At 39.0% G+C, this 14212-nt stretch overlaps 1 protein-coding gene across 3 annotated transcripts in view; it reads right to left on the bottom strand.

Annotated features, from left to right (window-relative positions):
* Skel (DM13 and DOMON_DOH domain-containing protein skeletor) overlaps positions 1 to 14212 on the bottom strand; it is a 63095-nt gene that overhangs the window by 17666 nt on the left and 31217 nt on the right. For all 3 annotated transcript variants that reach the window (XM_076130780.1, XM_076130779.1, XM_076130778.1), the window contains exons 3-6: positions 13893 to 14080; positions 12588 to 12750; positions 6323 to 6450; positions 5829 to 5966 (exon numbers count right to left, since the gene is read on the bottom strand). In XM_076130780.1, coding sequence (XP_075986895.1) covers positions 5829 to 5966; positions 6323 to 6450; positions 12588 to 12750; positions 13893 to 14080 — 617 coding nt within the window. The remainder of the gene's footprint in view (positions 1 to 5828; positions 5967 to 6322; positions 6451 to 12587; positions 12751 to 13892; positions 14081 to 14212) is intronic.

The raw sequence follows: 14212 nt of genomic DNA, 5'->3' as shown, positions 1-14212 counted from the left end.
TTAAGGTAAATATTTGGACCATTTGTTATTCAATATTAGATATTATATACAGTATGTACACAGTAGTTATGTTGTCAACATGTTTTACATAACATGATGTACAAACAGCGGAGGCTGTACGGCGGCGGCGGTGTGGTGTGTTCTGTGTGTAGCCGTGAGCGGGGTCGTTGACCTCGCGCCGGCAGAGCCTACACTCTTACTGACGATCACTATGATTGCACACAACTAGTTAACCATATAGAGGCAATGAGAAAAGGATTTATATTTATATTTTCAAAACTTTGACTGAGTGTGTGGTGCAATGGTCGAATTTTGCACTCGTCTGCTCTTCCCACGCATTTCAATATGCTATTGTGCTAATCGGTAATCGAACCCAATATACATGATATACTGGTCCACCTTTTTGGACCACTATCTTTCCCAACACACTTATAAGCGTCGAATGCTTCAGTCTTAATGACTTTGTCTACATATTATTATAATTTCATCTAACTACTTTAAAAACAAATGCACGAGAGCTAACGAGCACTAGATATCACTAATGGCTGCTGTCAGTACATTAACGACCCGGGACGTGAACCCTGGAACGCGGCCAACGCACACCCAGTGCATACACAGCACACATTACTGCTAACTTTCATATTTCATAACACAACACCGTTCATCTTGCAAGATGTATGCATTGTTTAAACAACTAACTGCTAGGAATTCGGATTTATCTCTATAACAAAACTTAGTTGGAACAAAAATGTAAAAAGACCTAGTATTACAACAAAAAAAAGCATTACTCGTTCCCAATTTTCGAAGATCATTTCGTTATTCGATAAAAGATTTTAATTTAGTGCGCTACAAACATAAAAACATTTGACAAAATTATGTTTTATGGCCTGTACACATAGATTAAGATGCTTTACTACACACACTTCCACTCGCTGAGAAAACAGGCTTTACGTTATACAAGTAAATAAAATTAATTCTGAAGGAAAAGAGTGTTTTATTCAGAGATAGTGTCAAGTTAAATACACTTTATGATATAAAGAATCCCGTGCCCTAGTTTCACTACTATTCGGAGCTCCTGAACCTCGTAGCGGTTTCGTAGACCCTCTACGCTGACCTTATTCAACGACAACTGTTTGGAACGCGTCCAACGCTACGTCGTAGCACGTTATCGTAACCTTACTATGATTCGTGTTGGAGACAGAGTATGTGAGATTAAATTTATTTTATATTCTAAAAGAGGTTGGACTAAGCTTTGCCTATCGTAAAAAAAAGATTTTTGTTTGTATTGACGTCTTATTCAATAGTCCTGATAACGCGATTAGTAAAAGAAAATGCATTTTTAGATATCAAATAAACAATATAATTTCTGAATGAATTCAGAGGCATCAGTTATTTTCACGAAGTAGCCGCTCGTGAGAGCGATAGTTGTAATGAATGCGCATCATCAGTCAGTCACTATCTGTGTACTGTCGAGTGCACAACGCTTCAGCCGCCTCGCCACCGCCTCATCAACACCGCGGTGCGCGACTGTACACTCAGTGATAACACGAGAAGTGAAGCGTATAATGTATCTGATATCACTGCCATATACGTTATACCACAAACTGTAGGCAATAATACGTTCTTCTTTTGTTTTTGGTCATTCGAAACGCAAGCTTATAGCCATTCACCGCACATACTATTACTCATTCTCAATTCTCATTTAAATAAGGACAACTCCCGCACAAAAATGGTCTTGTGCCGCGGGGACTTACAAACATACAAACAACGGACACAAAGTACACAAGTGTGTATCGCACAAATAATAATTCCTAGTGTGAATCGAAACTACGACCTTCTGACGCAATGGCGAATGGCATCTTTATCTCATTCGTATTGCCTGATCCGGGAGACCAAAGACTAGAAAAATCTTTCGACAGATAAAACTATAAAGCTATGTTATAAAATAAAACGTTAGTTATTATATCAGTTGTTTGTGTAAGTAACTCAGCTCACGTCGGACGAGTAATACGCGAGGTTCTGAAACAACGCGAGAGCACGAGCTCACTCCTCACACGTTCACCACGCGGCGATGTTGTAGGAACAAGCAACTTGATTTACACTTTATAACTGTTTTATAGCTTTCAGTTATTTCACGATATGAAATTAGTGGAGAAATAACTTCTTTGTTTCCTTGATGTGAGTTTAGTTTTCAATCATCTTTTAGTTAATTCAGAAAGCACGTCAACTGTCTGGTAACTATCTCTGTTAAGATGCATTTCGCTATAATAGTTTCAAGAGCGTGCTATACATGTTTTATAATCCCTTTGAACTGAGGAAACTAATAACTAGTTTCTTATACGGCTTTCCATTTTAGTTAGAAACAAATAACAATAGCTAAGTGAATGCAACTGGCTGTAAGCTCCTCAAGGCGCAATAAATGGCAATATATTTTCATCAGCAAGAAGATACGATATAGAATAATTGATAGCAAGGCTTCAGCCGCGATACATCGAGTTAAATCTATAAACAACGAGCTCATATATCTTGAGTATGATTGTGAGTGACGTCATACACAGCTGCGCCTCCGTCCCGCGTCCCGGGCTCCCGGCCTCGGGTCCCGGCCCTGCTCCCCGGGCCCCGGGATCGAGTGATGAAAAATTAAATCAAACAGCTGTTATTTATTTATCTTAACAGCCTTCAAGGGGTGAGCGCGATTATTATTTATTGAACGACTCCGTGGGTTTTAGAACAATGTAACGTAGATAATATTAATGTATAATATGAATAAAAATAGCAATAACACGAGGAAAAGACAAGATTAAGTTATTTAAGACACCGTTCTTGTAAGATGAAATGTTTTCTCACTTACGTTCAATATCAATCAATTGGCCATAGTTAAACGGAAACGATCCAACCCACACAGACGTAGTTTCGAGATATTTAACTTTTAAGTTCAGATCACTAACTTTGGGGACTAACTCAGGGCTATAACTTCATGGTGGGTTTGAATTTTACTTGGATTGTTTTCGTGATATTAAAATTTTAACTTCAAGGAGTGTTTTGGTATACATAACTCATTTTACCCATAGTGTGGGTTGGATCCTTTCCGTTTAACTATGGACAATTATAGTATTCCGTTCCGTATTAAAACACTTATTGTCAAAATTATATAAAAAATAAACAAGGACTTTTTTTAACATCATATTTCATTATTTCACAAATCACCGTGAAATGACTAGTGTCTGATCTGGCGAGATAATATTCACTTATCATTTGTACGTGGCGTGTAATCTCACCGGCGAATCTTTCACCTCTTACCTAACACAGCATCCGTTACTTTTGCAACACATCTCTGCAATTACCAACAACAACACAATCTCAACTCTAGTTATAATACCAATAAGATTATATTTACTTTGCAGTTGTGTTTGAAGATTAGCTAGTTGAGATCGTTTGAACAGTGAATATGTTTCGTAAACGGATTGAATCAGTTTCATAAGTGAGTGTGCGGATGTTGCGCGATGTTGCATGATGTTGCGTGATGTTGCATGATGTTGCACAATGTCGTGCGACTCTCAAACGTCACTTGAGAACAGTTTCAAATTGCTAGGTGTGAAGTGTGAGAAGTTGACCACTACAGATAATAATATAAGATCAACATTGAACAACTTCTAAACTAATAACAATATTTGCTATCAACGACCAATTATGTTGAAACTGAACGTTTATTAAGAAAAGTCAAGTTTTAGCAAAGGTTCCAATTTACTTTTTTATCACTAATGCAAGATTTATAAAAAGAGGTTCATCATTTAGATTGTTTTACCAAAACAGCAAAATGTTATTTCACATTTTCATCATTTATTATACCTTTAAATCTTTCGTTCTTTCTTTATCTAAATGATTCGTTCGTGCACAACTACAATTAATTACATCACACCTCTCTACTCGCCTGTAGCCGCGATTCTACCGACGCTCTACCGGCGCTCTACCGCCGCTCTACCATCCATTACACCGCTCATTAAGCTTTAACTGCAGATAAATACACTCTATAATAACCAGAGTGTAGAGATACTTGCGGTGCTCATGTACATTTGTAATATGTAGAGCAATGTGTAGAGTCATAGAGCGAATGTAGAGCCTTTCTCTCGGTTTGTAAAAGCAAAGTGTAACCGCAGGATTACTGTTGTTCGTTTTAACGGTTTAGTAAACTGTTGTTCGTTTTAACGGTTTAGTAAATATTGATATTGGACTGATATTGAAATGTAAAGCCTATTAGATATGTTCGACGCAGAATGATTTGTAGCAAACAATGCGGTTAAATTAAGGTATCGACGTACGATATTTAATCTTTAACTGAAATTGTAATAGAAGTTAGAATGTCAAGACATGTACACATCATCTTGAATTATATGTGACGAATTTTCGAAATGTAATTCGTAGCAGTGATGTAGAGTGTCGTAGCGGTGTCGTAGCACATTGTCTACACATCACGGTATTGTGCGAGGCTGACGTACTGAGTGAGTCGTGACGTCACGCGGCGCTGAAGTTAATCTTTATTGAGTGGAGCTCTACGAGGGAAGACAGCTGTTTATTGCACACACACACCCCCTCCCTCGTGCCCTCTCTCCCGCACCCCGCCCCGCTGACGTCCGAATACCCGACATATTGACACTATTCATCAAATTGTATTCGTTATTTTTATATTATTATCGCTTTTTTCGAAAACGGATGAGGTTAGTCGTACACTAGAATTTTATATAAGACAAGCAAGCTACTAAACTCTTTAATGGGTAAAAAATTTACAATAATATAATAGCAAGAAAAGGCTTTTTTCAAATGGGTCAAGCCCTAGACCACTATTAATGCATTCTTTCCCGGCCAATTGAATCAGTTTTGATAATTTTTTATTCCCTACAAAGTTGAATATAAAAACATCAAGCGCGGTCTGCGGCTGCTTTATATTCATCACATGTAAATATATTCCGCGCAAAAATGTTATTGTTTACTGCCGTTCAAATAAAATGAAATAACATTTATATGAAGCCTCTTTAGACGGTCTGTACTTGACCAAAATTATTGAAAACTGGGTTGTTATAAACGATTACAGATTGTAAATTCACCTATTTACTGGATGGTAATAACAGCGTTCTTTTGTTTCGAGTGTTCATATGGCTCCGTAGATTAAGTATGAGAATAAATTAAGAACTTGGTTCATATTATTTAAAAGTTGCCATAAAGATTTAATGAAGAAGATAATGTAGATTCATAGAAAATTCTTAGAGATTGGTGAAAATATTATTTCCTACAGTATTTAACTCTCAGCAACTACACTTCTGTGTTTTAATTTCAAATGAAGTATTTATACGAGTGTGTTCAGATTCGTCGGCTCACTTGTGTCAATAGTCATTTTGTTCTCATAGCCTTCAATATTGAGTGCTCCGAGACGAAGATTACAAGTCGCGCCGACACTACTATATTACCTAGCGTATCTATGTACTATTGATATAAACTAAGTAGTAGTAATGAAACCATACGGTTTAGACTGTGAGGATTACTGAAGATATATGAATAACACACTAAAATATATATTCTTGTTGCTATGATACGACCGTAACAGAAATTTTGTTATCCTAGGCGATTTTAACTCTATCGACAACCGAGTTTCTACCGGGTATTCAAGTTATTTAGCCGCAAATAAAACTATACGATAGTACCAGGTGAGCTCGTGACAACTTGTTCTCGTCTCCAACGAGCGACAATAGTCGGTAACATCCTTACCATCACGTAATATCCGTGGTAGTGGTAGTGTGTGGTGTATGTACAGGGTGGGCAGTGTGGGCACGTACCTGCGGCGAGACGCCGAGCATCTTGAGGCTGGGCGGCACGCTGGCGAGCGCGGCGCGCGGCAGCGCCACGTGCCCGAAGTTCACGGTGAACGCCTCGCACCACACCGCGAAGTGCCCGATGTCGAACACTGTCAGCTCCTACACCACAACATCACAGCTTGTACAGTGGACCAAAATTGTCTTCTACCTCATCATCCTCAGCAGTAATAAATTGTTTAATCTTCTTAAGGCTAAATGTTATGCCTTATTGTTTTCATAAAATTAACTTCAAAGTTAGTTAGGCTAATCAAAATCCTTAAGTTCTTTCAATCTACTGTATGGACACAAAAACAGTATGTTAAAAATTATGTGCCCTGCATCATAACTAGGTAGTAGGAAACAAACTTGCTCCTAAAGTATATCCCCTCAATACCCGTGGACCTGAAGTTTATTCCCCCCGACATATGCAAGCGGGTGTCAAACGTATGTATATATTATAACGTGTGTTCTCTTACCCCTGGTAGCGTGAGCACGATGGTCTTCTTGTCGTATCGTCGCAGCGGCGCCTCCTTGCCGTTCTCGTCGGGGATGCGGATGCCCTGCGGCGAGGGCTTGTCGCCGCGACCCACCCAGAACTTCGCGTCTGACAACATACAACACACGTGTTAGACATCGCTCTATATTACTACAAGATCACATACATGACGACGGTTAAAGAAACGAATAGATTTTAGTAAAGACCCTATTAGGATTTGTGTCAGTTCAAACGCAATGATAATGAGTATTAAAATCATTATATTATGCATATCATTTATATGTGATCTAAACTTTACGAGCAATATGACTAAAATCTCACGTAAGCACAATAGCTATCAGCGAATCAAGGTACTTTATTTTTCACCGCTTTTGGCTCTGCGGATAAATTCTTATTCTGCGCTATAAAAGTAAACCAGTATACAGTTATTGAAATAAACTTTTTCTCTTCACGATCAACGGTGAAGCGCTAAAACGTAGGTACCGAACGTGAACATAAAACCTGAAATAAAACCCTACAAACTAGTTTCATTTCTATCCCTCACAATGTTGGCAAGTGTGGGCGAAATAAAAACGAACACCCTTATTACGAACCGACAGTTTATACTTTACACCCGGACCTGAGGCCGATAGACTGTAGCAATTGTGATCTATCTATCTATCGTATGGTCAGTAGTCAACCTAGTGTAAAAGTTGTTCAAGCCACCCGAAAGCCTTTGACAAGGCTTAACGACTGTTGTCTTAATCGACAACAACCGGAACCGACTTTTACGTGCCCTCCAAAGCGTGGAGTAGCTCCGTTCAAATACCACTATGCGGTCATCCATCTATAGAATGATCACGCCAACGGCTGTTTAGCCCACAGCTCGTTTACTGACCGGTGAGCACAACTGGCTATGAGCGCCTGGATTGTGAAACTAGCCCTCGGACTGGTAGTAGACCACGTTATGTAATAAAGTTAGGGTGTAAGTATACTAGGTACAAAACATAGTAGTAGAGACTGTAGGTACTGCAGGGAGTAGATCGTAAACTTGATTGAAGCATCGCGTAATCTCTGGATGTTCACTACCTTCCACGTTACGATATTTTTCACTCAGCGTTTGTTGGTACTTGCTTTTCTTTTGTATAAAGATATTTTAAAGAAGTTCCGGTGAATCGTAGAGTACGCTACAGACATGCGTATGACGAAACAAAAATAAACTATCCCTGTAACGGACTAATAATGTTAATGTCTGTTAATTACACTTCAATTATGTAATTGCAAGACCAATAAAGTGATAATACTGCTACATATATTAGTAAAGTACACAGATTTTACCGAACCTAAAAATTAGGAGTACTTTGAGAGTTATAGCATGCCGTGTTCTATAACTACTGCACCATACGTGCCTTCAATCTGTTTACTAGCGGCCCCAACCTAGCTATTAATTAATGTTCACCTCATAAAAAAGTTCACGATAATTTTATTTACGACCTCTCATAAACCCATTAAATAGCCGCGCCATATAATTTCTTATTCACTTCCCTCATTAAAACTTCCGGAGACGTTCCGATATTAGAAACTTAACTAACAGCTAATAAATATTACTTTAATCTTGAATAAAACTCGTTCAATTCAAGTTTTAATTTAACTAATCAGTTTTAAAGCCACGTAGATATTGGAAAGTAAACTCAAAGCATCAAGCAGTACTTTTACCAATAGAGTTTGCGTAATACATAAACGATTGACTTAAGTCCAAGAATAATTTAAGTTAAATTATTTGGGTGGGTGATATTTTTCATTCTCTTTATAAAGTTGCACAATTATGACATTATTTATAACATGTCTCTTTAAAATAATGAACAAAATAGTCAAATAAAAGAAGATCTTGTTAGCTAATAACAGGCGACGTAATGCAAGCGACATCGTACGCTTCACTCTGTGTACTTAATTTTCATAAAACGCTACATAATTCACGAACCAGCTGTACACGGAACACACGACACACACACGGTACACAGTACACAGGACATACGGTACACAACACACGGGAGGGATTCATTATGAAGCCGCGAAAGAATGCGTTGTATGTATGTATGTGTGTATTGTAATATTACGCCACAAACACATATTTTGGCACCGACTGTGTCACAGGTGCACGGCTTACTCTGCTGTCGTCCTCGACCAATTCTTATACAAAACTCCGGTTTGTAAGGAAGATGCAATTTTTTTATTCAAAGACTATACATGAATTGAAAATTGATATTTTACGGAATCTAAAAATTACATATCTCAATTATATCAAATCAAAAATATCACTACTAGATATTGGTGATAGAAAACACTCAATTCGGTATAGCCGGAATACATGCACTACTTTCATAGATCAGATATAGATGAATTGACCCCCTAATTTTACTTTTATATGTCGGTCTTGATCATAAAACATTCACTTTTAATTTACGCCATTTAAAATATGCGTTGCAGTTGATCCCTGTACTGTGTCGCTCACACAGAGATATTACTTCCGACCGCCGGATGATCGCACTTGTTCCCTACCGCTCCATACCGTGCCCCACCGTGCCACATTATACTGCGTTGTTCCCGACACACACGATCTTTTCTACACATCCTCTCTTTAAAACAATATGCCAGAGAGCTGTCGTTTGACGTGAGGTGTAACGTGACGTCATTATTTGCTACCGCGTCACGTCAACTCAAATAATAATCAAGGAAAGAAGAAAGATTTTAATACCACTACTAAGGTGTGCAGTTATTCGTTATCGACTACTTTTACTAGAAATTCAAAGCCAGCGATTTTCTGGGAATAGTAAAGTCTATTTCCGCCTCCTACGTAAATGCTATCGTTGTACCTTATGCCCAGAATAGTTACTAGTACTTTAAAGGTCTATAACAATACAAACCAAAATAATAATTGTTTTCACATTTAGTATATTAACATTTACATTAATAAGCTAAGGATGTTCTAAAATCACCTGGTAGAGCAGTAGTGTATGTAGTATCGTAGATACTGTAAATACAGGGTGTAATAGATAGAAGAGTGAACAATAAATGAATATGTATGTGGATGGTGAGTGCGGCGAGTGCGGCGACTTCATCCGCGATGTCGCTTCACATTACTCGCATACTAAGTACTGATCACTGAATACTTACTAACTAAGCTACACGAAACTAAGCTTTTACTGTCATTCACTTGTTTTTGCAAGTATATTTTGATTATTATGTATATTTTCTTTGGTCTCTGTCTACCCCTATGCGAAAAAAACTGAGAGATTATGTATGTAGTTATGTTTTTTCATGATATAATATCTTGCCTGGTCTAAGCAATAGTGGCAATTACTGAATGTCAGGTCTAATCATCGTAACGAACAAACTTTTTTAATAACAGTTTTACCGATTGAATTTTCTCAATAGCAGTCCGAATCTCGCTTTCTATCAGTTTTCATTAGACTATACCAGAAACGTGCAATAACAGACTTGCACTCAATTTACTTACTACTATACAAAGAACAGTACTCGTAGTAATGCATGAGTTACACAGAGTGTGACATTTAACTGAGTGATTTGTCGATGAGGAAGGCTCCCACGCGGCTGAGGTCGCAGGTGCCGCCACCTACTGCAATCATCGCCGCACCATACACACAAACATACTGACGACAGTAATATATCTACATGTTCTATGGTACTTATTATTTCGTTCAATCATTAGTAACAAAAATGAGTATCAAAATTATTATGTTGTCGGATGTTGGTCGGGCGTGCTTCAATAAAAATGGAGTTGATGTTAAAACTAAAATTGGTTGCAAAAAATAACATTGGCTTTACATTTACAGATCTTATAAGACACTAGCTGACCCGCGCAACTTCGCTTGCGTCACCTAAGAGGATGGGTCAAAATTTTCCCCGTTTTTGTAACATTTTTCGTTGCTACTCCGCTCCTAATGACCGTAGCGTGATGTTATATAGCCTATAGCCTTCCTCGATAAATGGGCTATCTAACACTGAAAGAATTTTTCAAATTGGACCAGTAGTTCCTGAGATTAGCGCGTTCAAACAAACAAACAAACAAACAAACTCTTCAGCTTTATTATATTAGTATAGATTAGAAATTGGCTGCTGTATGTAAACATTATAATACGATTTCACATAGAAACCGCATGTAGGGAAATTGTGTTTAGTTTATTCTGTAATGTATTCCGTCCACATTTCACACAGAATAGATATTGCTTCATAACGAAACAGTTCCGAGGATAAATCACACGTTTATAGCTATTTCAACGAAATTGCCTATCTTCATAAATTCTACTTATAGTTTATCGATTTTTATTATGATCTGTGTCTTCATCACGTATTAGTTCCTAATTATCCACTATTAAGTACTGCCTTCCATCTTTTAAAGACGAATTATAGAAAGTTAAATCCTACTTAAAACAGACATTAAAAGCGTGAGTATTTTTTAATTCACTTAAGATTTGAAATAATTGCCTTGAAGTAGGAAGAGCGTCACGATGGACACTGAAAAATATATTTAGAGTCAAATTTTGATTATCACTCTACGTTGCGTATTGTCACTCTACAATACTCTACATCCCAATTCGTATCTCACGATGAGTTGCACACGCGATTACCGGACATCCGCCACTGAATGGCATCAAGTGTGCAAGTTTTAAAACGATCTTAATAACAATAAAAGGTTCGCTTTCCCGTCAAGTATGTACAAGTGACATGTCACATGTGGAGTGGTCTGCTTCAGCACTGGCTCTGAGCGCGACCAGGTGTGCGAGGTGACTGGTGAAAGTATTGCGTAATGTACTACAGACTGTAGATATTTGTTATTATACATGCGCCCTTTTGAATTTGAACTTTGTAAAAATGCTAGCAAGTTGATGTTATTGATCAGTAAAACTGAAGGTATCTAGATTTCTGAAATCCATAGTGATCGAAATTTATAATTCGTACTATGCAAAAGTATTCTATGGTTCGCAATATTATAAAATGCATTGAAACTCATAAATTACTTTTTATATCTTTCGCTGAAACGTTTTGAATTTCAGTTCACGTTTCATTCTAATGTTTAGTACTTTTCAGAATGGCATCACTAAAGCACAGTTAATACCAGTCGGAGTGCACAGATTAACATTACTTTTGTTTTAAAACGTTCGCCTAATTCTGGTTGTAATCTCCTCGAGCTGTATGTACCTCTATAGCTATTCCTACATCTATGTATTAGAGAGTGGAGAATCATTCTATTAAACCTTCGTTGCATGTTTATTATTGAATACTACAAGAAAATTATAAGCAAAGTACCTAACCCACACTTGGCCAGTATGGTGGACTCAAGGCCTAACCCCTTCCTCGTTTGGGAGGCCCTTGCTCTGCAGTGGGACAGGAATGGGTAATAAAAAGGAAATTCAAGTGATCATGCAATTTTAAGAGTCAGTCTGTGACCACGACCTATGTAACCAGCTAAATGTAAGACAATGTAAAGTAAAATGCATGTTGGCGCTAATCCCCGTACTAGTAGACAAGGGTGTCGGGTATTATGTTACTGTGTATGTTTGTAACTTTTGTTCGAGCCCGTACTGCCTGTTCTGAGCGTACTCGACACGAGGGTAGGGCGGGGTGAACCTTGTAATTGATGTCAAACGGTTGGAGACGACGGGACACGACCGGTGGCCCAGTGTCAGAGGACTCGGTCATGCACTGGTCGTCAACATTTTAGAACTTTCGCGTTGTATGATAAATGTGTATATGTCTCACCGGTCTACATGATTGCATTAATTGCCTTTTGTATACACATAACATTAAATAACGTACTTGATTGTTATCAAATATTATTGCGATGTTCTAAGACACATGATTATAGCTATATTGTAAAGAAGTTTGATTGAATATCGTAGTGAACTAACTAGTAGTAACTACTCTTCAGACAACAATGAATCTCACTTGACCAGAGTTTAGCGTAGGAGTGTAAACACAGAGCATCATGTCGAATGATGAGCTAATCTCACGCCGTGTACAATGACCGTAACGCATCAACATTGAGATGACGCGATGATTTGTACAACACTGTTCACCCGTACTACTTTTTGTGTCGATTTAAATCTATGTACTAAAATATTTGCATTAACGAACTTATAACTAACTTGCAAGATAGCCTAGCAAATGTATTTTCTCTTTTCCCTGAAACAGTCACATGTCTGAACATAAGTAAGTACTGAATACAAAGTAGTGTGTATTGTTACCTGGCGCCTCTCCGTCGTAGGAGAAGTTGGGCACGAGGATGGTCTGCGCGTCGACGACGACGATGGGGTCGGAGGAGACGGCGTGCACGCCGCGCAGCCCCGCCACCTTGGCCGGGCGCGGGTACTCCAGCGCGCGCGGGATCGACACGTCGCCGAAGTTCACCTGCACATATACACAGATCATTATCAAACTGTTACATAGTACCGAGAAAAATATCCCACGTACTGAGAAAAGATCCTGTAAACCAGGTAACAGGTAAATTTATAAGTGCCATTACAACTTATGCGTTCCGTCTTTCCGTATCATCACACACACTCCTTCCTCACGTCTCTTGATCTAATTCTACCGTGATTCGAGTCCGACATAGTTTTTACTTTTATACTACGAAGCTCAAGGACTATATTTCTCAGCAGAGCATTGCAGTGTTCCTAGTGAATGCACATAAGAACAATATGTCGTTTGTCGGATGTGTGTGAGGCGAGTGGACGCCAACGTCGCTTCGCTACCGCTTCGCGACAAAATACACAACTGTAATATCCGCTTAGCTTAGAACATTGCTGCCGGCGCAGTGTCCCGGGAGCAGGGTCTAAACTCTTTTATTATTTTTCCACCACTGCAGCTCTTAACTAGTGAATGAAACACTAACAACAAAGAAACGGCAATATGTCGTAAGTAAATAATATAATTCTAGCCGAAAAAATAACAATAACATTCATAATAGCCTGTTACCAAGTACTATTCTATCACAGCTCTCAATCATAACCCATGTGTGCTCTTAAACCAGAAGATACAAGCACTAGGCGAGCTATAGACAGTGTCCGAGTGAATTATAACACGACTCTAATTGAACAATCACCCGGAGCCCCCGCAGAGAGTAATCTACGCTGCGATATAACTTGTACACTGAATGTGCGGCTCCCTCATATCGTGGCTAGTTCACGAGCTCGCAGCACAAAGCAGACAGCGGTTCGAAGCCTCTATCACCCGCCACCTCACTGTGTTCAAGTAAAGGGCTCGCGGGGAACTTTACTGCTGACCAACTGACAACGCACAAATACTGCGATATCTTTGTTCCACGGGTTACGCGTTTCGTCGTCGTAAGCGGCTCATTGTTTACTCCATGTTATGCTTCTATATTATTTTGAAGGTTCATAGTACCACGAACTTGCGTAGTTTTCTCGTTTGCTGTTTTTATGCGATCTTTATCATTAGATGGTCAATCAGTAGCTTTCGTCCTGAGCGTCTCCGTACTTGAGGAGGAAGTTGAATCTGGTCGTTATGAAAGAACAGAATGAATTCTTTACCTCATATTCATCGCAGTAGACGCTGAACCAGCGGTAGTCGCGCAGGGTCTTGCCGTCGGGCAGCGACAGCGTGAGGTGCTCGCCGCTGTACTTGCGCAGCGGGCCCGAGCCGCCGCGCTCGTCGCGGAGTCGCACGGCGCCGGCCCCTGAGCGCGGGGACGCGCCCGTGCCCACGTAGAAATATGCAGCTATATAAAACACATAGGTATTAGATTGAGAACAAATTAGGTATAACATATAAATATGATGACACTACTTCATTGGTTCGTAGTCCATTAGAGTATGCGACTGATCAACGTGATAGCGACGTCCCAGGTTCG

Source organism: Anticarsia gemmatalis, chromosome 24 (assembly GCF_050436995.1).
Source record: "Anticarsia gemmatalis isolate Benzon Research Colony breed Stoneville strain chromosome 24, ilAntGemm2 primary, whole genome shotgun sequence".
Lineage (NCBI taxonomy): Eukaryota > Metazoa > Arthropoda > Insecta > Lepidoptera > Erebidae > Anticarsia > Anticarsia gemmatalis.
This window is presented reverse-complemented; position numbering and strand designations above follow the sequence as displayed.